The sequence below is a fragment of the Furipterus horrens genome, unplaced genomic scaffold (genome assembly GCF_987537825.1).
Source record: "Furipterus horrens unplaced genomic scaffold, mFurHor1.1.pri manual_scaffold_17, whole genome shotgun sequence".
Taxonomy (NCBI): domain Eukaryota; kingdom Metazoa; phylum Chordata; class Mammalia; order Chiroptera; family Furipteridae; genus Furipterus; species Furipterus horrens.
Window position 1 is genome coordinate 34426373 of NW_028327187.1, and position 25097 is coordinate 34451469.

At 33.7% G+C, this 25097-nt stretch overlaps 1 protein-coding gene across 5 annotated transcripts in view; it reads right to left on the bottom strand.

Moving 5' to 3' along the window:
- The window catches only part of STAG2 (STAG2 cohesin complex component), a 121464-nt gene that overhangs the window by 12357 nt on the left and 84010 nt on the right, over positions 1-25097 (bottom strand). For all 5 annotated transcript variants that reach the window (XM_090265282.1, XM_090265279.1, XM_090265276.1 and 2 more), the window contains 16 exons: positions 24962-25073; positions 24250-24367; positions 23723-23826; positions 22644-22736; positions 22431-22520; positions 21568-21771; positions 20024-20094; positions 19626-19713; positions 19453-19533; positions 16927-17019; positions 14315-14489; positions 13129-13268; positions 11318-11419; positions 7043-7191; positions 5712-5840; positions 1887-2110 (listed from right to left, as the gene is read on the bottom strand). In XM_090265282.1, coding sequence (XP_090121408.1) covers positions 1887-2110; positions 5712-5840; positions 7043-7191; positions 11318-11419; positions 13129-13268; positions 14315-14489; positions 16927-17019; positions 19453-19533; positions 19626-19713; positions 20024-20094; positions 21568-21771; positions 22431-22520; positions 22644-22736; positions 23723-23826; positions 24250-24367; positions 24962-25073 — 1973 coding nt within the window. The remainder of the gene's footprint in view (positions 1-1886; positions 2111-5711; positions 5841-7042; positions 7192-11317; positions 11420-13128; positions 13269-14314; positions 14490-16926; positions 17020-19452; positions 19534-19625; positions 19714-20023; positions 20095-21567; positions 21772-22430; positions 22521-22643; positions 22737-23722; positions 23827-24249; positions 24368-24961; positions 25074-25097) is intronic.

The following is a 25097-nucleotide window of genomic DNA, read 5'->3' on the forward strand; positions in this document are numbered from 1 at the left end:
CAAGTATCTGTAAATTCTGCCATGATTAATAAAAGACAAATTTACTAAATTCATAGTTACTGAATTCATAGTCATTTTTAAAAATCACCAATTTGGGGGGTGGTTAATAGCACCTGACTGAACTTGAGTTTGGAGAAACACTATTTTATTAGAAGATTACATATGTGCATTTATACAAGTAAGTATTTAAGGGAAGAGTGCAAAGAAAAATGCACTAATGGCTAATACCTTAGTAATAGACGGATTAAGACATAAATTTCACAATTTGCAATATAATTACATCAACCTTTAAGTTCTACTGTGTTTAGACTCCAATTTTGTCTTCCGAATTACACTGTCTGGCTAAAGTATCAGTGTTTCTCCTTCTTTCTTCAAACTTACTAATGCCTCAATTTCTGTGACTTTCTCCAAAAACCCAAACAAAGAGAATGCCAACTTTTTCTATAAAAATTAAAGTGTCTGGTTTGATTATCTATCTTTAGGATGTTATATAAATACCAATTCATTCATGCTCCATAACATCTAAGGAAAAATGATTTGGTGGCCCCGCACAAATCTGTAACTATTAACTATTTGTTCAAATCAGAAAAACTTTTAAAGTTATAATGATATGCAGGAAACATCATCTTTTAATTGGATAACTTTTCTATTAAAATAAGGAAAATTAAGTGGTCAGGGATACCATAAAAATAATTCCCCATTGATTGGGATATTGGTACTATATAACCAATCAAGTATAATCTAAGCTTGTACAAATTATACATTTATGTCTTTATATTATTGGACAAAAGATTAAAACCATTAATCCATGGGACAATGAAGTTTTAAACACTATACACTTGATAATGGCAAAAAAATCATTTGGCAATTTTTTTTAATGGCCCCAAAAGTCTTTTATACTCCTCAGATTGAGGTGGGGATTACATCCCATTCCCTTGAATCTGGGCCTTGTGACTGATCAACAGAATACAGTGGAAATTATGCTATGCCACTTTCTGGCCTTAAGAAACTGGCAGCTTCCACCTCTGTTGAGACATTTACTCTTGGAGTCCAGTCACATGCTGTGGGGAAACCAAACAGCCACATGAAGAGGTCACAAGTAGGTGTTCTGGGAGACAGTCCAACTGAGGTCCCAGCTGATGGCCAGCATAAGATATATCTGTAAGTAATGATGCCGCCATATAATCCGAGTCATCAGACTTTGAGGTTTTATAACTGAAGCACCAGGCAGCATGGCCCTGCTATGTTCTAAGTTTGGGGGCAGTTTGTTACTCAGCAATAATAACTGGAACAAATTTTGACAACTATGCCAATTTGTTTAAAGGTTCCTAAGGAAAGGAAGAAAGCGCCCAGGCCCATTTTGAACCAGCCCTGGAGTGCTAGGAGTCCAAGAGATTCATGTCATAATGCATTACTACCTCTAAGAGTCTAGATAGAAATTTGTGTTTCTATAAAGTTCTGCATAATTAATGACCTCCTCACAGAAATCCAAAAGCTGCAACCTCTCTGAGTCTGTTTCTCCACTTGAAACTAGATGGATGTGATCCCTCAGGTAATAATTAGCTCTATAATATCAAGTCCGTAGCCCTATGAATCTAGCACATGAAAAAGCAGGCACTGTAGAGTGAGCCTGCCTGGTTCTACTGCTTATTATCTGCGTGACCTTCCGTAAGTCACTTAACATCTCTGTATTAGTTTTCTCATCTGAAAAATGAGGAACCGAGTTTATGTATAGTAAATGCTTAAAATAGTATATTTACATACAATGAACACCCTGTGTAATATGTTATTTAACAATACAAATCTCAAATAAAAAAATAAGGTGACCCTTAATAACACTTCAGTTGATAAACATAAGGGATAAAGAGAATACACTATATACTTACTGAGTGTGAGCTGCATGCCTTCAACCACTTTCCGTTTTCCTGTAGATGGTTTTGATTTTTTACTCCGCACAGTTGACCCCCGACTGCTGATTCCACTAATGACTGACATAGTGTCATCATCACCACCAGCTAGCAAAGAATTTCGGTAAGACATCAGTGGAAGCCATACATCTTCTCTTCGGAGTGACATCTGAAATGTCATAAACTTTTCCAAGTAAACATACCTAAAAAAGAAGTAGAAACCATTAGCTTTGATACGTAAAACTGTAATAGCTGTGTTTTTTCTCTATTTGTTTATTCCTCCTAATAATCTTAAGGCTCATATACCACATGGAACATTCAATGACTCATTTAGAATAAAATAAAAAGTAAAGTACATTAGAATGAAACAAAATAATGGTTGAAATTCCACATTTTCTCACAACAGAAAATAACAATTATAGGACATTAATGTTCTCTTTCTCAAGATGTCTCTTCCTATCCTTACTTCTCAGGTCCTCTGCTAGAACAAACTCAAACTCATATTTCTGGAAAGAGAACAGGATTTAAAATCATACAATTTGGGTTCTAGTCCCAGTTCTATCAACCCCTAGCTATGACAGCAAGTGCATATAACTTTACTACTCAATCTCAGCTTCATCAATACACTGATGAGCAATTTTGTCTCTCAAGATTCTTACTCTGAATCAAACCGTTCAGGGCATTTCTGCTTAGTATTAATTGAGTGTCCACTATGCCCAGGCACTGCGGACAGACATAAAGATGAATGAGATATGGTCAATGCCTACCGGCAAAAAAGGTTTCAGCCTGATGGAAGTCACACATCTCTACCCTGGGATCCCAAAGTATCACATGGATCTTATGGCTTATATATAACACAGAAATCAAAATTCAACTAACATTTGTGTGACTACTATGTCCTAGATGTTTTTCTCTTGGATGCTTCAACTTAATGAGTACAACCTTGTGAGGGAGACATCCTCATTTGACATTGACAAGGAAAGAATGGATAAATAACATATTCACGGTCATAAAAATGAAAAAATTAGTGTAACCATGATTAAAATCCTAGGCTTCTGACAATAAGAGTTCAGAGCTTTATTGTCTAAATCATGCTTCAAATATATGAACACAATTTTTGTCAATTAACTGTGAGGTGCAATTCAAAATTACCAGTTTTGAACACCATCAAAGAGGGGACAGGAAATACCAGTTACAAACATACTGCCTGGCATTACTTGTTTAGTAGTTCCTCTTAACTGCAATATATTTCAGCTATACACAATAATACAGCACTCCTCAAAGTGTGGTCTGTGAACTAGCTATCAGTCTGAGAACCACTACCAGTCTGTGACAGGATATGGAACTTGAGCACTGGCCAGATGGCTTAGTTGGATGGAGTGTTATTCTGCACACCAAAGGTTGTGGGTTCGATTCTTGGTCAGGACACATACCTAGGTTGTGGGTAGATCCCCGATCGGGGCGCATATGGGAGGCAACCAATGTTTCTCACATCGGTGCCCCGCCCCCTAAAATCAATGAACATGTCCTTGGGTAAGGATTAAAAGAAAAAAAAGAAGATATGAAGCTTGAACCAAAATATACTAACTGGCAGAGAGATTTATCACTGTGTATTGACCACACAGTTTAACAGAACATTCCAAATAAGCAGCCTCCCTGATGCTATTTTCCCTGCCACAGAGGTTACCACTGACCTGGATTTGCTATTTATCATCCCCATGCAGCATATTTTTGTAGTTTTTTTAAAACCTCACCTGAGTACAAATATCTATTGATTTTTAGAGAGAGGGAGGGTGGGGGAGAGAGGGAGGAAGGAAAGAAGGGAGAAAGGGGGGTGGGGGGGAGAGGGAGGGAGAACAAGCGAGCTGAGAAACATGGACCAGTCGCCTCCTGTAAACGACCCGATGGGAGGATCAGACCTGCAACCCATGCATGTGCCCTGACCAGGAATCAAAACTAGCCACCCTTCGGTGCATAGAATCATGCCCCAACCGAGCCACGCAGCCAGAGCACATGTTTGTATTTTTAATACATATTTGTCTATAAACATCACTGCATACTTGGGACTTTGCTTTTTGCAATCGACATTATGTTTTTCAACTCTAACTATTTTGGAAGAGTGACAGCTAATGTTAGAGACGATCATTTCCCCATGTATAAGTGTATCAAATCAATATGTTGTACACCTTAAACTTGCACATTATATGTCAACTGTATCTCAGTAAAGCTGGATCACAGGAGCTAATGTGTAACATGGTGATTAAAGCTGATAATATTGTATAATACTTTATAATTGAAGAATAGAACTTAAGTGTTATTTTAAAAAATAAATATGAGGTAATGGATGGTTAATTAATTCAATTATGGGAATCCTTTCATAATGTATACATATATAAAACCACCATGTTATATATTTTAAATATATTACAATTTTTTCAATTATGCTTCATTGAAGCTAAAATTATTTAAGGTTTCAAAAGAGAGTAATCAGTTGGAATGTGTGAATCTTATTTCAATCCCAATTAAATCAAATAAACTAAAATAAAAGTAATTTATGACATGGGACACTACTGGAAATTTGAACGACTGGGTATTTAATAAAATTTAAAAATTACATGGACATGGACAACGGGGAGGGATATGATTGCGGGAGAGGGGGTGGGTTGCGTGGGGGAGAGGAATTGGGAGAAAAGGGGACAACTGTAATTGAAAAACCAAAAATAAAAAATTATGTTTACTTTTTAAAAATCTAACCATTTTGACTGCTGTATGATATTACATTGTATATCAATCTACTGACTTCATTTTCTAGTTGACAGATTTTGCTTTAAGCTTCTCCTTATTCAAATACAACAGTCCCTTCTTTTACATGTGCAAAAATTTCCCTAGGGCATCTACCTATGAACAGAATTACTGGTTCATAAAGTAGGTTAAACTTGACTGGACATTGTGAAATAGCTTCTCCAAAAAGTGGTATTGTGTCAATTTATGCTGTTATCATAAATGCATAGTGCCTATTGCTCCACATCCTCAGCAATACTTGGGACTCTCAGGCTTCTTAATTTTATCTAATCTAAGTGAGAAATGGTTTTTCATTGTTTCAAATTGTATTTCTCTGATTGAGAATGTCAATGAAATTTTAAATTAAGTATACATAATAAAAGGCACAGAAATTAAGAGTACAGTTGGATCAGTTTTTCAAGTGAATGCAGCCATGTAACCAAGACACTTTTTAAGCTACAGGACATTCCCATGGCCCTAGACAACACTGTGTCCCTTTTTCCCATTCAATCTCCCCAACCCCAGAAGTACCCACCACTGTGATTTCTAGCATAGGTTAGTTTTGTGTGCATTAGAATTTCATATAAAATATATTATCATCTTTAAATGCAAACTACTACTGGTGGACTTTCAGAAGAGGTTATCTACACTGTAAGTTACTTATTTTCTTCTGCCCTTTTATACTACAAGCCGAGATGGGGAGGGTAGGAGAATATTCTGAAATTTAATTCCATCTGTTGGGCCCTCTTAGAATGTAAGTCGCCATTTTAGGAGACTATACCAGCAAAGTATCCTGTTTAGACAATCTGGTGAGGACAGAACTGGTAGTTAAAGTAAAAAGATAAAAAGAGAGAATTCTACTTCCCAGTAAAGTCGCAACTCAGGACACTGACTAAGATGTTCGTGATGGATCACTACAACTCTAATGTCTATGTATAGAAGGGAATAAATCAAATATAACTATCGATCCTTAAGAATACCAATAAGAATACCAAAACAAAAGTAAGTGTTTCTAACACATACACCGTTCTTTTGTCTTGTCGGAGTAGTTTAGAAGAAAATTCACTCAGTATGTCAAGAAACGCCAAGTTTAAAGGTGGATGGCTCTCCCCTTGTGGATTAGGTTCTTTAAAAGCAAATTCTATGCCATCTCTGCAAGAAAAAAAGACAAATAAATAGTTAAGGAGCTACAATATGAAATTTAATAACTTAGAAAGAAAATTTCTCTATGTACTTTCATTCCACTACTAAAAGTTTTCTTTGCCATGCACTTAATCTGAGGAATAGAGAGAATAAACAGGCCATAATATGAGAACAAGCAGATATATTTACATTTTATGCCACTGTTAGTTTCTTCAAAGCAAAACAAAAACACACACAGGCACACAAACACACCAGCTAGCCCTTAGCTAGAATGTGGTTTGGTACATCTACATTTTTTCCCTCAGTTCTCTTTTCCATAGAAAATAAGCCAAATGCCCTCATATAATGATCAATATATTTTCTGTATTTTTTAAGACATAAAAAAGAACTACTAAAATACACAGGAGTAACTTAAAAATACCGAGTAAAGGCTATCTGTAATGATCCATTTAAGAGTTAAGTTTAAAAATTAAACACTACTCAGGGCCCATTGTAATTAACAATAAATTCTACTATTAATCGAGACAACAACCCAACATTGCACTCTATCTAAAATGTACTGTGTAAAAAACAATCCAGATGAAAATGGGGAGACAAGAATGAAGGCTATTACATGAAGAAATAATATATTACTTCTCAAAATAATTACTATACAAATGGTCTTTAAATATTACCTAGAATATCAAAAAAAAAAAGTTGAGACTTTTCAGAGTAAAGTGAGAAAACGAGAATAAATTAAAGCTGAGGAAGATATGGGATTAATTTAAAAAGCAAAACCATTTCTGTAGGGAAACATTTAATATTGTTATAATTAAGTAAGCAACATGAGTAAAAGAGACACAAATCAAGAGAGATCAGAACCAGAAAGAGAAAACTCCAAATAAAGGAATCAAATTTCAAGTGAAATTATGACAAAACCTATTAAGAGTATTGTAATACATGGATGAATATATGCTGCTTTTCTTCACATAATTTATAAAGATTTTGTATGGTTTTAATTAAAGCAAAGACTTTCTACAAAAGAAGTTTTAGTCCCAACTCATGTGTTAATGGAGACAGCACTATAACTGGTTCTTAAAAGAGATATGCCACAGATTTGTAAACAAATAATTAAGCATCAACTGAATTTGATTATTCTAAACAAAAGAACTAGATTCAAAAAATTTAATGATTAAAAAACAGGACAGCTGAATAAAATATTTGGAGATTACTTGTGTAGCATAGCAATGGCCTCTCTTGTTTTCAATTGATCAAGTCCAAAAGTTAAAGCAAAACGTCGAGCAAGTTCTTTTATGCCGCTGAATGTTGAGGATGATCTATCAAAATTATAGCCATTTTCTTGTATCATTTCATTAAAAAGCTGTTTGGGGGGGGGGGAAAGGCAAGCATGTTAAAGTTTTTTGATAACTATGGATTATTAACATCTTTAAAAATAACATATTTTCTGCTTAAAAATTGCTTAAAATAGATGATCCATAAATGAGGCATTGTATTTTATTCAAAAACAAGGATTTCTAAAACACATGATACAAATGACCAAAATTGCAGCACTTCATATATGCATACTAGAGATAGTTACTGAGATGAGAAACTCTAGGTTACTTATGGCAAAATCCTATTCTGCTAAAATTAACTAAATATTAAGATAGCATATAAAACTGTAAAGGAAAAAAAGCCCACTAAATAACTATGCTCTGCTATTTACCTTTAAATAATGAATCTCACATCAAGATCTTTCATTGTAAAGTAAGAAAAACAATATGTCATTTTTCAACTACCAAACTGCCAAGCTTTTAAACAGCTAAGAGCAACTACCACTGATACAAATACAGTGCAACGAGTGCTCTGATCTGTAGAGAACATGAATTGAGATAACCTTCCTTTCTACAAAGCCATCTGGCAAAATGTAGTTAGTTTAGAATTTTGATGTCCTTTGACAAGCAATTCTAATTAACGGACTTCATCTAAAACTCTGTACAATATGTAAAAACAAAAATGCTTTAGTTCTATTTATTAATGGCAAAGATTGTTTTTAAAAAATCAACATCAAATAAGAAGAGATTAAATTATGGTCAATCTATATAACATGGAATACTATACAGTCATTTTAAATGCAGACAAAAGGGGCAAGATGTAGGCGTAGGTAGACATGCTGTACCTCTCTCCACAACTAAGAAGGAATTACAACTACTACCTCAAAACTGAAAAACAATCAGAAGTATCAGAAAATCGAACTGCATGGATCCAACAAAGAAATGAAGAAATACTCATCCAGACAAGTAGGAGGGGCAGAGCCAGGGTGGAAAGGATGCAATGTGGCGGCAATGGCAGGGCAATAGCTGTGGCCAGTGGCAGAAAGCACAGACATACATTTTAAAAGTAGGGAGTGACACCTGGGTAGTGATCCCATCCCCACACCACACCGTGCAGCTCACGGTTCCAGTGCTGGGGAAAATAAAGCCTCATTGCTTCTGACTGTGCAAACCAGTGGGAGTTGGGGCACAGAAAGAAATTGCCAGTCTCTCAGCAGACTCCATTTGTTTAGAGGCCCCCACAATACTATAATGTCTGCAAAGACACCCATTCTGGGAACCACAACCAGGGCAACAGCTAGAGAGGCACCAGTCCCATATGGGAAGCAGAAGAAGTGCCTGGAAAAGGGGCGAGTGCTGAGAAAGTGGCATTGTTTTCTCTCAGACCCCTCCCCCACATACAGCGCCACAACATGGTGAAACAGGTCTCTCCACACCGACAACTTCCGAAAGCTCCACCCCTTACAACATAACAGGTGCAACAGCACTACCTAAGACGTAGAGGCAAGCAAACACAGGAGCCTGTCAAGTTGAGGAGACAGAGAAGTATGGCCCAAAAGAGGGAGCAGATCAAGGCTTCAGTGGGAGACCTAAACAACGAGGAGACAGCCACCCTAACAGAGTTCCAAACACTGGTGATAACAATGCTCACAGACTTGACAAGAGAAGATTAAGTACAACAAACGCATGAGAAAAGAAATGAAGGCTATGCCAAGTAAAACAAAGGAAAATCCACCTAGAATTGGTAGTGAAGGCAAGGAAAACAGGGTTCAGATCAATGATTTGGAACATAAAGAAGAAATAAACTGCCAGCCAGTACAGAAGGAGGAAAGAATTGAAAAAAAAAAAAGGAGAGGCTGAGGAACCTCTGGGACAGGACAACTTTAAACATGCCTACATCTGAATCATGGCAGGAGAAGAGGAAGAGCAAGAAATTGAAAAATTATGTGAAAAAATAATGAAGAAAAACATCCAAAATTTGACAAAGAAAACAGACATACAAGTCCAGGAAGCACAAAGTCCAAAACAAGCTAGATCCAAAGAGGACCACACCAAAATACATCATAATTAAAATGCCAAAGGTTAAAGATAAGAGAGAGGATCTTAAAAGCAGCAAGAGAAAAGAAGAGAACTACCTACAAAGGGATGCCTATAAGACTGTCAGCTGATTTCTCAAAAGAAACTTTGCAGGGAAGAAGGGACTGGCAAGCAGTATTCAATGTGATGAAAAGCAACCTACAACCAAGATTACTCTATCCAGCAAAGCTATCATTTGGAATGGAAGGACAGATAAAAGTACTTCCTAGACAAGGTGAAACTAAAGGAGTTCATCATCACCAAGCCATTATTATATGAAATGTCAAAGGGACTTACTTAAGAAAAAGATCAAAACTATGAACATTAAAATGACAACAAACTCATAACTATCAACAACAGAATCTAACAAATAAAAACAAAAATAAACTAAGCAAACAACTAGAATAGGAACAGAATCATAGGTATGGGGATCATTTAGAGGGGTATCAGCTGGGAAGGGAAAGGGGGAGAAAGGAGGAAATGGTGCAGGGATTAAGAAGCATAATTGGTTGGCACAAAATAGACAAAGGGATGTTAAGAATAATATAGGAAAGGGTAAAGGCAAAGAACTTAGATGAATGACCCATGGACATGAACTAAGGAGAGGGAAACTGCTGGAGGGAAGAGGGGTACTGGGACAACTGTAATAGCATGATCAATAAAATATACTTTAAAAAATGCAAAGTAATTTAATGGCATGAAAAGTGTTCAGAAATTATTAATATGAAAAGTTCAGACTTGCAAAACAGAATGTACGATGACTTAATTTTGAAAAATAAAATTTCATATAGCCATAAAAAAGAAAGACAAAAAAAGAAAAAAAAGGACTAAGAAGGCTATAAAATCTAAGTGTTATTGAGTGAAAAAAATTAAGAATAAATTACATTTTTCTAGTTCCTAAACTTTCTACAGCAAGCAGCTATTATTTTATTAGAACAGAAATTATTTAAAATGCTGCCTTTTAAAACCTTTTAAATCCTATTAATTTTAATAGAGTATGCAAATAAAATTAAGAACTTTCATACCTAGATTTCTAAAAAGCAAGAAGAATGTTTATCAAATTGAAATGGGTTATGCTTTGCATGCATTTCATCTCTAGAGACAAAAGTATACTAAGCAAATAATTTTTACCTAATTAAATCTGTCTTGCCACTGCCAAAGTGAAAATGACTATTGAATTTTGATTATAAGACTGTTACAAAAAAAAAAAAATAGGTTGAGGATGAAGCTAATATAAGGCTGCAAACATATTTCTAATTTTTGTGGCATTTAAAGGAGCTTTTCATTGTTTTCATTAATGGATTTCTAACTTACACATTTATAAAATAAAATCACACTAATAATAAAAGACCATACTCATTAAAATAAATATAAAAGTATATGAAGAAAAAAGTAAAACTCACTTGAAACCTACCAAAGCAAATTAACTACAGGTAACATTTTAGTGATTATTTTTCCAGATAGACATAGAAATGTACAATTTTATAGCGATGCTGTACTATAATCTTTTTTACTTTATTTTCAAACTATATCTATATTGTGGAAATTTTTACACATTAATGAATATAGACCTACTTAAAACTAATTTTAAGTACTATATAATATATTCATGGCAGAGATGAACCACATCATATATTCATCCAATATCCTACTGATGAACATTTGAATTATTTCTAATTCCTTGTCATCATAAACAATGTTGTCAAGTACAATTTTGTACACTCATTTTGTAAACTTGTCCTAATATCTTGGATACATTTTTAAAAGTAGAATTGCTGCCTCAAATGGTATATACATGATAAATTCAAACATATCAAACTGCCTACCAGGAAGGTTGATTCAATATATACTGATGATAATACCTACTTCCCCTATAACTTAAGACAGCTGTAGGTTTTGCCTAACTTGCCAGTCTGAAAGTAAAAACAATCTCAAAAAAAAAAATCTCATTTGCACAATGTCTGCTACTAAGATTAAATATCTTGTATTTCTACTTCTATGAATTGCTTATTGCATCCTTTACCCATTTTTCCACTGTAACCTTGAAAACTATATTGTTAATTGTGTTAGCCTAAGCTGGTACCCTTAATGTCTTACCTGTTGCAAACTGAGAATAAGGGTCTTTGCACATTGAATCTTGTCTATCTGTCTTGTTTTACTCATTGTTTCTTTGATGATATCTCCATAGTCATTATAATACTAGAAAAGAAATTTGTACAAATTAGAGCTTTATCTTTTACAACTATTGGACAATAAACACTAATTTTAGGTTATCATGTAAGCATGTCACCAAGTACGTATTTGGCTAAAATTATGCCTTCAAAGACATAAAAGAATGTTACTGAAACATTAAGGTGATTTCTAAGCATACAATCCTTAACTTAAGTAAATTCAGAAATATCAGACAGTTAAGATCTAATCACATTAAGCTCTTAACTTGGTTTTAAGGAGGTATGGTATAAGACAATAATTAGGTTATTTATGCAGATTTTCAGAAATAACATAAAGGATATAAGTTCTTGTGTTCTTTGTGAACTATTAAGATAATGAATATAATCAGTTACTTTCACTAATTTTCCATTGCTACTGGCATACAGTTCATGTGCAATTTCAAACATTATTGTTTGGCTTTATAGAAACTCCTAGTCTGTTAACATTTAAAACAAAACTTATTGTGAGTGACATTTACATCACACATGGCAAATAAAAAAATTTTCTTAGGTAAGATCATTTCAAACTGCATACATGACAACCATTAGAGATAGATAATCATGGTCCTATGACTAATAAAATTGACTTTAACCTAGAATACTGAAGTCTAAAGTCTGAAAGCTTAAAAGTTGCAAGATGACTTCATGAACAACCTGAGTTAAAAAAAAAAAAAATCAGCCCTGGCTGGTGTGGCTCAGTGGACTGAGTGCCAGTCTGCGAACCAAAGGGTCACCAGTTTGATTCCTAGTTAGGGCACTGGACTGCCTGGGTTTCAGGCCAGGCCCCCAGTAGGGGGCACGCGAGAAGCAGGTATACATTAATATTTCTCTCTCTCCCTCTATTCCCCTTTCTCTAAAAATAAATAAATAAAATCTTTAAAAATAAATATTTTTAGAAGTCAATTATAATGCCAAATAACCTAGGTTCCGAAATAAGTTATAATGGTGCTAGAACTCTATCATGTAGGAAATTATTCCAAAGAGAATTAACTAGATTTTGATAAATTTATTATATTTTGTGAAAGCAAAGTCTTAAAAATTTACATACACTTATAATTAGATTTCACACTTGAGAAAGGATTAAAGAAAAACTAATTGCCATATTTAGTCCTATTCCACTAGTACATTTAACAATATCCTTTATACTACTACTTAAAAATTAGAGAATTTCTTTCATGTGTATTCATGAATATCATGAATATTCTAACTCAGAATCAAATCAGATTTTGGGACCCTAAAGGAACCTTAACTATCACAGTGGAATGTATGAGGGCAGAACACAGGAAATACTGAGTTACTCAAGCCACAAGCTGCATAGTCACCAAGCCAAAACCATACCATCTAGGTCTCCTGATTTCTAAAACAATACTTTTTAAAATGTTATATCAAGCAGGGGAAAGGACATTATCCGGTTGTCTTAAACTAAATCACAAATAGTGACAGTTAACATAAGACAAGCTGTTCCTAATATTCCAAATGCAAATGAACTTAATAAACCTAAAAATGTCCATTATAATAGAGAAGTAGAGGTATGAGAAAATGCTACTGAAATTGTTAAATATTGTAAAAGAAACTTCTTTAAATAAGAAAAGTAATATACTATTAAGAAAATCCAATGACAACCAAGCACAAAAGCCAATGTTACCGTATCTTTCAAGCATTATAAAAATATCTTGCTATCCATTTTTCAAACTTTACCTTCATATACTGCTTGAAGATATCTGCAGCTGTATTCATCTCCACAACAGTATATACAATTAGCTTACAAAATGCTGCAAGTAAATTTCTCCTCTTGTGCAGAGCTTCAATTTTACTGGCTTCATCCTCCTGCTGACCATCTGCGGGAAAAGTTCCAAACATTAAACCATCTGTATTTTCTCACTATAAAAATACCTTTATTGTGGATAATTTGAAATGTAAGAAAAAATCATTTAAATGAAATTAAAATTATAATCACTCTCAATATCTTATGTGAATGACCAGTCTATTTATTCCAAGAAACAAAATTTTTGTGAAGTCAAATAAATCGTCAAAAGGCTGCTTGGTGAACATGGAACAGGAACAAGGGGAGTGAGTCAGAGGAATTGATGTTTAGTGAAGTCAGGCCAGGCTTGCCTAACACATTCAACAGCTTCCCTAATAGGGTAGTTTGTCAATGAGATCTACATATTCAATGTATGGTTGGTTAAGGCCCTTTGTTTCCTGGGGGCAGCCAACCTCAGAAATCCTCCAATTCCTTCTAAGAATGATTTTAACCCCAACTCTTATTGACATACACTTCCTTTATACATATTACACGTATTCAGTTAGACTGGCCTAGGAACCACTCTGTCTTTTTTAAAAGACTTCACATACTTCTGCTCTGATCCAGTATGTGAGATCTTGACATTCAGTTATCAAGGGCACAGACTACAGCCTCCATGTACTGCCAAAGAAGTTTCTAATTATTTGATACTGAAAATAAAACTGTGATGAAGCCTTTCTATGTAAAGAGCTTTCCTCTGGATAAATTTTACAAATGTAGTTACTTTAAAAAAATAACCACCTTATATATTGATTTACATTTCCCTAGTTGTCGGTGAAGGTTTTTTTGGTTTTTTTTTGGGGGGGGTTTATTTAGCCATTTATATCTCCTCTTTTGTGAATAGTAGGTGCATACCTGTCAGGTCTTCAATGTAAGATTCCCAATATAAAAAATTCAACATAAGAATGCTCTTTGAAAGAAATACTTATTTTACCCTGTCTCTTGATAATCCTTGATAATTGTTTCACTTTTTAGGAATAAAATATCAAGTAGTAGTGCAACACTTTATCTATATTTGTTACTTAAATTTGATTTATGGTAATATATACAGGTTTAATAAAAAGCTGGCAATAAGATTACCTGCACTGTTATTATCATCATCCTGTTCAATGAAGACATGATCCAAAATAAAGCTGAGCAATTCAGACTGCAATGAAGAGTCAGGGGTGTAAACCAGTGGCTCTAACATGTCACGCCCTCCTGACATAATCTGATGGCTGAAGATCATCAAAATATCACATAGAATAGTGAAGGCCTATTTTTTAAAAAAAGGGACAACATGTTAAGGTTTATCACCAACTGCCACAAGTAACTTACACATTTAACACAGAAATAGAATCCAACTATTTGGAACTCTTACAAAAAGTCAATGGATAGTAATTTCCTAAGATTTTAAACCTGAGGAGTGTAATTTCTGTAATAACTACTACTATTTACATCATGCTTTACTAACCGCAAGATAATTTCACAAATATACATATATATTTTTTATTTTTAGCAACTTTAAATGACGTGTATATGCTTACACTAACAAAACATGCAGTCAGGAGTCAACCCCAGGTTTTCTGACTCCAAATCCTATACTCTATACTATACCACAATACCATGTGGTGTACATTCTTGAATATGAAATGACACATAAACTTGGTACCAGTTTTCTACTATGGAAGAAAAACCGGACACCAAGAAGATGAGTATCTTATAGCTCTCTTAAAAGAGAGACCACAAAGTCTAAGGTACTTTTTAAGCACTCTCATTGTCAATATATGTGGTGCTTAACAAAATTCTACCAGGAGTTTTAAATGGAGTCAGACACTGCTGGTAAAATTAGTCAGAAGGTAACTGGGAAAAGTTATCTGTGGGGAAGGGGTAATGAAAATAGAATTTGGGGGTCACAAAGTCAACAGATAATTACATTTAAAGGAAGACTAATCCTGGAAATACAGATTATAATACAGAACAGATTTTAATACTAGTTTTATCTTTTTTGGAACTAACCACATTTACTTTTTTACCTTGATTTTACCTCTTCTTTCAGTTTCTTCTCCTCATTTTACTGCTATCTATCTGGATATAAGTTTACAAAGACTTCTACAACATACAGTAATGATACAAAGTGGTAAGTATGGTGGTATTTATTAATTAGGTGAGCTGGCAGGTCAAGTGAGCTGACCAGGACATAGTCCTAGAAGCTTGTTAGGAAGTCTGGGCACAAGCTATTTAATGACCAAATCACTTCCAAGATCTGAACAACAAATTATGTAAGAAATTATATGCTAACACTGTAAAAAATGGGGAATATTAAGCTAAATATCTTGGTGGCATATGAAAATATCAAGCATTATTCTGTGTATTAAGTTTGGATTGTGCATATTTCATTAAAATCCTATTCTAAGAGCTTAAACTCTAAACTCAGTTTACTACTGTCAGAAATTTTGTTCCTTCATCTGGATTATACAAATAAAAATTAAATTTCCAGAGCCTCTACTGACAGTACAAAACTACATACTTAAAACTGGCAAAAATTCAACAATGTAATAATTGTGGCAATAGACATTATACTTTTGCAAGAAAACACAAAATCCAGTGATTAGATATTGGCCATTTAGTATGTTCTAATTTATTTATGCCCAAGAATGTATGTATAGGAGAGACAAAGGGATGGAAATAAGAGGAAAAATGAAGCCAAAGCTTAGGTATTAAATATAAATTTTTACATATAGCAATCCAAATGTATTTCTTGAATAATAATTTTGATTTTTTTTTAATGAAATAAAGACAAGTGACAAACAGAAGGGTTGAACGACTTGGTAGCTTCATAGTTGGACAATTATATTTGAAAAACTTTCATGGTAGCTTTAAGTAAATACACCCCAAACTAAAACAAACAACGCCCAACATAACACAAGCTGCTGAGAAAAGCACTTACAATGACTCATGGGGTTCTGCCCTGGTATAAAAAGGCTAAGCAAGATGAAATGGTCATAAAAATCTTGAAATCACCATAAGCATTTTTACTCTATCATTATTAATATCTTATTAAATGATTATAAAAACAGCTATCCCATAAAAGCATTTAAAAAGCACGTGTCCAAAAAAGATTAATCCTCTTTTAGGGAATTAGAGCTAAACAGGCTCTTATTCCCAGGATCAAGTTTACTTTACAGATGGGAATACTACCTATGGCAGCAGGTAACAATATATTTCCAGAATAAGGCGGTTGGCAGTATTGGAATCACGAGGGAATAGAACAGATTTGAAGGCAGAAGTGATTGTCTGACAAAGTCCACATTAGAAAAAATAACTTGCATAATCAGGACAGGCAGGAATGTCAATATCTGATAATATTCTCAGAGATAAGAAAACTGTAAAGACCTTTCCTTCCTGAGGCATACTTGTTACACTTGTTGCTTTCAGGAATAACATTTGTAATTTCACATACTTACTTTGTATATAAGAGTCTGTTTACCAAGAGTGTCATAAAGAAACAAAACAGAATAACTACATTAGCACACTCAATAATGCAGTTATAAACTCCGTAAGAAATTAATACATTAATCTATTTTTTTAATATGGTACACATGTATAGGTATTAGTTATTTCTACTTTACTCAATCTTAGGATTACATGTTCTGTATTAGTTCAGATATTTAACATTCCTTACAATATTGCTATCTATAGTAATTACTAACCTGTTCCTTAACAGTAGTATTCACGTTGGTCAGGTAATGCTGACATATCTGACAGAACACCCTCATTTGTTTCTTTAAACGTAGCAAGTCCTCCTTGAAAAAATTTCACATTTAAAAAATACTGTATAAAAAACTCAGTATTTAAAACAAATTAAATTACATAAATATTATCATACATTTATATTAACTCTGCTTATACATTAGATTTAAATTCTTCTTTATTATTTATCAGGAAGGAAAATAAAAACAAATGAGACTATTTTTCTTAAATTCTCAACAAATTGCAGCCTTAAAAATATTAGGTATATTGCTGTTGGTTGGAATGTTGTCCTGTACACCAAGAGGTTGAGAGTTCAATACCGAGGTTGCAGGTTCAATCCCTGGTTGGGGCATGTACGGGAGGCAACTGATCAATCTTTCTCTCTCCCCCTTTCTCTCTCTAAAATCAATAAGCATATCCTTGGGTGAGGATGAAAGAAATTTTAAAAGTAAGGTATATTAATGGATAATGTCCTAAGTGGTCTAGGTCGTTTAGGATGAGAAAACTTATCTGACTATCTATGTCTATCCACTACCACAGAATGCTTCAAGAGTAAAGATTTATACTCCAAACTCACTTTGTAATTAGAAGGGCGGCAACTTATAAAACAGAAGAAATTGATTTTTAAAAAAGGGAAAGATCTTCATCTTTCATTTCCTCTTTTCAAATTTATTTATTTATTTTTCGAGAGAGGAAGGGAGAGAAAGAGAAACATCTATCAGTTGCCTCTCACATGTCCCCAGCCAGGAACCTGGCCCACAACCCAGTATGTGCCCTGACTGTGAATCGAACCTTGCAGTTCGCAGGCCAGCATTCAAATCACTGAGCCACACCAGCCAGGGTGCATCTTTCGTTTCTTATTTGAAGGTACTGGTTGTACTTTTTAAAAACAGAGAGAGATGGAAACAAAAATCAGCTTTGTGCTATTATTATTATTATTATTATTATTATTACTATTATTTTAGAGAGGGGGGAAAGAAGGAGAGGGAGAGAAACATCACTGTGTGGTTGCCCTCACTCACACTCCCAACTGGGGACCTGACGTGCAACCTAGTCATGTGCCCTGACTGGGAATAGAACCAGCAACACTTGGCTTGCAGGCCGACGCTCAATCCACTGAGCCACAGCAGCCAGGACTCTGTGCTATTATTTAAATGTCTCATAAACTTACATTTAAAAACATTAATCTTTTTATATTTTCTCTACTTCTAAACATTTAATTAATTTAAAATAGAAAAACATTCTATAAAGATCATTGACACTAATTTATTTAAGGCATAACCTTTAACCGATCTTCTGATACTGAATGCCAAATGATGCAATATCAGTACATATTTGGTATATGTAATAGACAAGTTAAATAAAACTGGTTCAGCATGAATTCTTTGTATTCAATAACATTTATTTAAAAATTTCCCTCTTCTAAAAGTATTATCCTTTTTCCCCATTTTAAATTTTAATTTTTAATTTAATACTTTCAACTTAGATGATTAATCATATTTACTAATATGGCTGCTGTTTCTTGGGTGCTTGACAAAAAGTACTCTGTTTTAGCAACAAAACTGCATTACTTTTTCAAGAGGGAAATATCCATTTGCAGATATTAACAGCATTGTGTGTTTATAAAAGCTCAGAGAAATTCTAAGCATTTAAAATTTTCCTTCGTTTTATGCAAAACAAACTTATCATCAAGAGAATTCCTGGGAACACCTTTTTATTTTACTAGATGGGATGCTGCCTGATTCATGAATTGTTGAATCAAGCGAATTAGATTTTTAAAATAGAGAATTCCTTTATAAGGAAAATTCCTATGAACAACTAATTCTATAAATTCCAGATAGTGCTTAATATTTATAAAAATGTACGCAAACAATATTTAAAGCAACATCTACTACTATAAATACAACGTTTCAAGCTTCCAATTTACAAATGAGAAAGACAGTACTGTTCAGTTTAGTTATTAAACAACACATCAAGGATTACCATTACGGATAAAATTTTAAAAGTTCCAAGACATGGTAATTAGAATGCAACACTCAACCAGAAAGTGATTTATCAATTTGGAATATCAGTAGAGGGATCCTGAGTATGAACAAGGTGATCCTAAAACAATACAAAGGCAACTGGCTTGTTATCATCGGTTTGTGTAATCCAACAGCTGCATTTGCTTGTTTCAAAGGCTCTGGGTCATCATTTACAAAATCTGTATTTCTATTATTGACTCAATACTTTTGAAAATTACATGGAAATCCATGAATTGTACCACCTCCAAATATGAACAATTTTTAATTTTAAATCATATCCCAAAGCAAAATATGTTTTCAGTCAATATACATCAAATACAAACATGATTATTTTCAAAAGTACACATGCCTAAGCAGTAGATCAAAAGTACTGAAATAAGTTGGTCCTATGAAATGTGTAAGTTTGCTGAAAACAGTTACTGATATTAATCTAATAACAACCCCACTGAACCGCCAACACACCTTCGTAGAGCTGCTTTCAGTGATCTTTGCAAGCTGCCAAAGGATCACATAGTGAGTACACTGCAGTGCGTGAATAACAATCTGTAAAAAGAAGCAAGAAAATGCAGTTAAAATTAAAAAGTCACAAGTCTTCATTCTCAAAGTTAAGTATGGAACTTGTAAATAATAAAAACCTGCTCAGGCATGTCTCCATTTTCAATTCCGGTTTTCAATAGTTTGTAATTACAAGCAAACAAATCCCACTTTGAAAGGTCATGGGCACTGTAAAAAAGAATTAAGTTATATTAAAAAGTTAAGCTTAATCACATTTGTTTTGGACTTAAGTGTTGACAGAATGCTGTTAAAATATAGTAAACTTTTTAACACATACTGCAACAAAAAATGTGTATTTTTTTAAAAGTATGTTAGTTGATAATTTTTCAGTTGTTATCTAATTCAAAACTCTACCTGGTATTTTCCCCCCAAGAGCACAAGAAATCAGACAAAGAATCTCATAATATTAAAACTCCAAAATATTCAAGTTGGTTTTGCTACAGGTTTAAGAAGTCAGAAACTTTAAGATTCAACTTACTTGTGAAAAGCAGTGATTCTCTTCAACGTTGACAATACCTGGTATGCATCATCTTCATCAGGTTCTTCACCCTATGAATATTAATTATGTGATATTAAACATTAATAACCATCAAAATGGTGATACCAACTTGAAAAGAAAGAATAACCTCATAAAAACCACATATTAAGTGTGTCATTTCATACCTACATCTGGCCAGATTTAAAGCAATATGGCTGGAATGAGTTGACACAGTTATCATCACAGGCACATTATACCCAAGAAAGAAAAAGTGAATGACATTCTCCCTTTTTGCTTTAACTAACCTCAACACAAAACTATTAAGATATTTGGTCTTTCAAAGAAATAAATATATTAGAAAACAATAAAGAAAAATATGTTAGAGGACAGGAGGACAAGCAAGAGATCACACAGATAACACATAAAGGACAAAACCTACACAAAAGAAATGCAATGCTCAAGAAAGATGTAACAGACCAATCACAATTAATTTGGGGAAAAAACCTCTAAGTAAGGACTGGCCACGCGAGTCCTTTCTAGATATCAACTTTCCAATTCAGAGTAACTTAAATTTTTGGAAATTTTGAGACTTATTACATGAAACTTATAAGTTTGTTAAATACTATCCAACTTACTATATCAAACCCTGGGTCCCTCAAAAAAAACCTTAGTTGTTTTTAAACTTTAATTTTTCTACCAAGTAACTGAACTTAATTAACAAAACAAAACATTGCTTGTTCTAATCACAATCACATCCAGCCAAGAGTAGTCATTACAAAATTTAACTAAGAATATAATTGTTGTACACCAACATATTTGCACAAACTGCCAATTAAGCAAAAATTAGTAAGCATGGAATGTCACACACACACGCACACACAAAAAAAGAAAGTTAAAGAAGTAATTCTTAAACAAGAAACCTGAAAATTACAAAGCCCATATAATTTATGCAGCATTAATGGTAAAAGTAGTGTGGAAAAGGCTAAGTACATTAATTTGAGAAGAATTTTTATTTTATGCAAATCATTAGAGTGCTGAATATATTTCCAGAAATGATAAAACTCACAATAGAAATACAAGTGTATTTCAGTGCCATGCTTTAAGCCTCTTTCGAAATGCAACAGAACAACATCCAAAACCTAAAAATCAATAGTGGCTATAACAGCAATTTCTCAAGGCTTTATAATATCAAAGACCATACAATAAGAAATACCCTAGTTTTTGAGACTACATGGCCAGAGGCTAGCTCTACTTTTGTATTCTGTTAATACCCTGTTCCCAAACAGCCTCTTATTTAACTAAACCCGGGTAACTCCCCAGATCGTTTCTATAAAATAAAAAAAGATGTGTGTTCATCTTCTCCAAGTCATAGATTTCTACCACCTTTCTATGTTGGTGGAGGAGTAATAGCAGCATGGTGAATCACAGAACAAAAAGTCTGAACATCTTTTCAACATACTGCTAGGGGCTATCACCAGGACCGGTGACTAATTCAGTTACTGAAGGGGAGGAGGCCCGATTCACAAAATACTTGTAATATATACCTCTTGCAGAAAGTCTTCAAGGAGCCGGTTAAATTTATCTGCCAACTCGTCTATCAGTTGACTTCTTGAAATATCTACTCTGTTGAAGATTGTGAACTCTTCATTGCAGAGTGCATGATAAGTTTTAGAACATGCTTCCAAAACATCTGTATCTGTGTGCTTCTCTACAATATTCCGGATCTGTCGTAATAAGGCATCCAAATGCTGCAAAATCAAAGTTTTATTCGATAAAATTAATGTATACGTTTAGGCATAGAGCAATTACACGACTGCGGTGAAAAGCATAAACTAACTCTACAACCAGAAGGACACGCATTTTAAGGTGTTTTTCTAGTCACGGAACCACCCATACTCATTTCCTTAACATTAACAGGAATAATATCACCTATTTCACAGGGCTTTGATTAGAATTTTAATACGTATGAAGAACATACAACAGTTCCTGAAACACAGTGAAAGTTTTCAATGGCTATCAGCTGCTTTTGTCTTGTAGTTGTTATTGTCCTGTCACCCACCCCCAACCTCCATAAATGATCAGTGACAGTCACACAGTGCCTAGGAATCAGAATATGGCCGTGACTATGAATCAAAGGGAAGCCTCGTTAGTGTCATTCTTTAAATCCAACAACTTATCTAAAATACAGAAGACAAGCAAAGGGGGAAAAACTGGGACAAGTGTAATAGAACAACAATAAAAAAGGAAATTTAAAAAGTGTGAAAAAATAAAATATAGAAGACATGTAAGATATGTTTCCCTTCACATTAGAAAAGAATATATTCTTAAAACTATGAAAACACAATATGATGGGATGAACTGAACTAATAATTTTCACTTTTTTTTTACTATACAGAAAAGAACGTACCTTTTCTAATCGTCCAGTGGTGTATATTTCCAAATCAAAGTACTGAGGCAACTGCAACAAGTTAGTCACCTTTTCTGCATCTACAGAGTACTATGAAATTTTAAAAAACGTCAAAAAATCACAATCATGGTAAGTAAATATGATAAAACCTTGTGTGACATTTCCAAACAAAATGTATCACTCTGTAACATTTTGATAGTGACACAAACTTACTTTAGCTAGTAACTGAGGAAGGGCCACAGCAAACAGCTCAGTGATTTTTGTCCTGTCATCCAACTGGGTCTTCTTCTCCTTAGCTGTCAGCACCTAAAGTAACACAACATTTGTAAGTACTTATTAAGCCACTAACACTGTTAGGTGTTCAAGTTGAAGATATACAAAATAAATAATAAAACTACATTTTAGATGATGAATACAAAAATTTCTCCTATAAAACTAGAAACTCAAAAGTGACAAAGAGAATAACTTGCACATTTTAAGAAAAAAAAGCCACCTAAAACAAGCGAACAAATAAACAAAAAACTTTTTAACAGTTCTACAGCAAAAATCAATACCCAATTAGACTAACCAAGAAGCAATAGTTAGGAACAGGAAATATAATTTAGGAACTTATTTAATAATTGGCTTGAGCAGCATTTCAGCCTATTATAAGCTGCGGGCCATGACCCAGGGGTTATGAATTCAACATATGAAATTACTACCAGCAATTAAAAGATGAAGGGAAAAAAACAAAAAGAAAACAGAAGGCATTACATACCATAAATTTCAGTATTATTTAATGAAATTTTATTTTAGTTACACACAAAAACACATATATAGATGTATACTAGGTCACAATATAAAAATTTATTTTTTTGCTTCACAATCAAAAAAGTTGGAAAGCCTATGGAATTATTGGTCTACTATACAAATATAGGTGATCTTTGCAATAATGCATTAAAATCTAATCCCAGGAAATAGAAATTTCCCCATTTTAATGAATAATTATGTTTCATTTATTAAAAGCAAATCAAAAAATAAACCTGAAGAGACAGTGCATTACTTTCAGTTTTGAAGGCAAGAATTGCCAATCGTATCTCTATAGTAACAAACAAAGTAATCTTATGAAAGAAATTTCCCAAATTGCTAATGCTTTAAAATTTTACTTCTAACACATATTTACACAAGCAAAGATCATCTGAAACATAAAACTTTAAGATTCAAAACTTTGATTCTATGGTTACAAACAATTTTATAAAAGATACTGAAAAAAGAAAAACATTGTTTAGAATACTGAAAATATATCAGCATACCCTTTTTCCTGTCCCTCTTCCCACAGGAGGATGACATTCAGCTGCTTGTCTAATGGTACAGAGCATTATTTCAATCAGAGCACTCTCTTGTCTGTCTGTTAGTGCTGAAAAAAAAACCAGAAAGTTAGTCTATTTCTTTTCCCTATATGCCATTTATAATTATTACATAGCAGTTCCTCCTGCCTGTGACAGAATCTGACGTAACACACTAAAGAAAATTCCATTACTATATCATAGAAAGGATCAAAACAAGTTAAACCTTCCTCAACATTATAAATCTGCATACCACTGATCCACAGTTTTAGCAAAGAAAAATGGACAAAGAAACAAAACAAAAATTCAAGAATGTTGACAGCAATTACATCTGTCTACATGGCATGACATTCATGTGTATGAAAAAGAAAACATTCACAAATTAAGGTTTTCACTCAATTATTTTAACACTAAAAAAATAGACAAATGGAGTAAGAAAAATCTATTTTCAAAACTGTCTAGACAACAAAAATACCATAATTAAACATCCTTACCTTCCTCTCCACTAAGTGGCTCCTCCAGCAACAAGCTATTCATACATTCCCAGTCTTTCAGCAGCTCAGTAGCACAGTCCCACATGCTGTCCACAAGGTATGCTGCATGTTCATGTAACTAAAATTTAAAAAGAGCAATGTGCTCTTAAACAAATAGCATACTAGCCATAACTCAAAAGAACGGAAGCTTTGTGTACACCATGTACAAAATCAAACAGCAATCTGTTTTTGTGAGGTCAGATGAAAGAAAGGACAGAGAAGAAACTGCCTTAGCTTGCTGTGTATATAAGTCAACCTTGTCAGGTATTATCATTAAACATTTCTCACTATAGTCATCAACATGAAAATTATCTTTGAGAAGATTATCTGCATGCATATTTGGAATCTATTTGGAATACATATTACATGAGTTAACTGCTCTCAATGATAAAATATACTACAATTTTAACTAAATGGGAATGATTATGGTTACATAAAACAAAATACATGACTACTTATCAATTCAATATATAAGCAAATTATTTCTCTTCATTCCGTGAAGCTGAAATATCCCTAGAGCTTCCCAACTCATTTCAGGGGACCAGCATTAATATAATACCAAAACCTGTCAAAAACATTACAAATAAAAAATATATGGACCGACATTCTGCATGAAAATAGAGGGACTATACTCAAAAAACTCAGCCTAAGTAGGAAATAAACATCAACTAACCTCACTTTCCAGGAAGAAAAAAACCAATGTCTTAACAAGGTTGGCGTTTGGACCTTGTCGTCCTCGTCTTTTCATCACTCCATCCTCCTCTGGATCTCTACGACTGAAGAGCCTGCAATCAAGGCAAAATATTGGC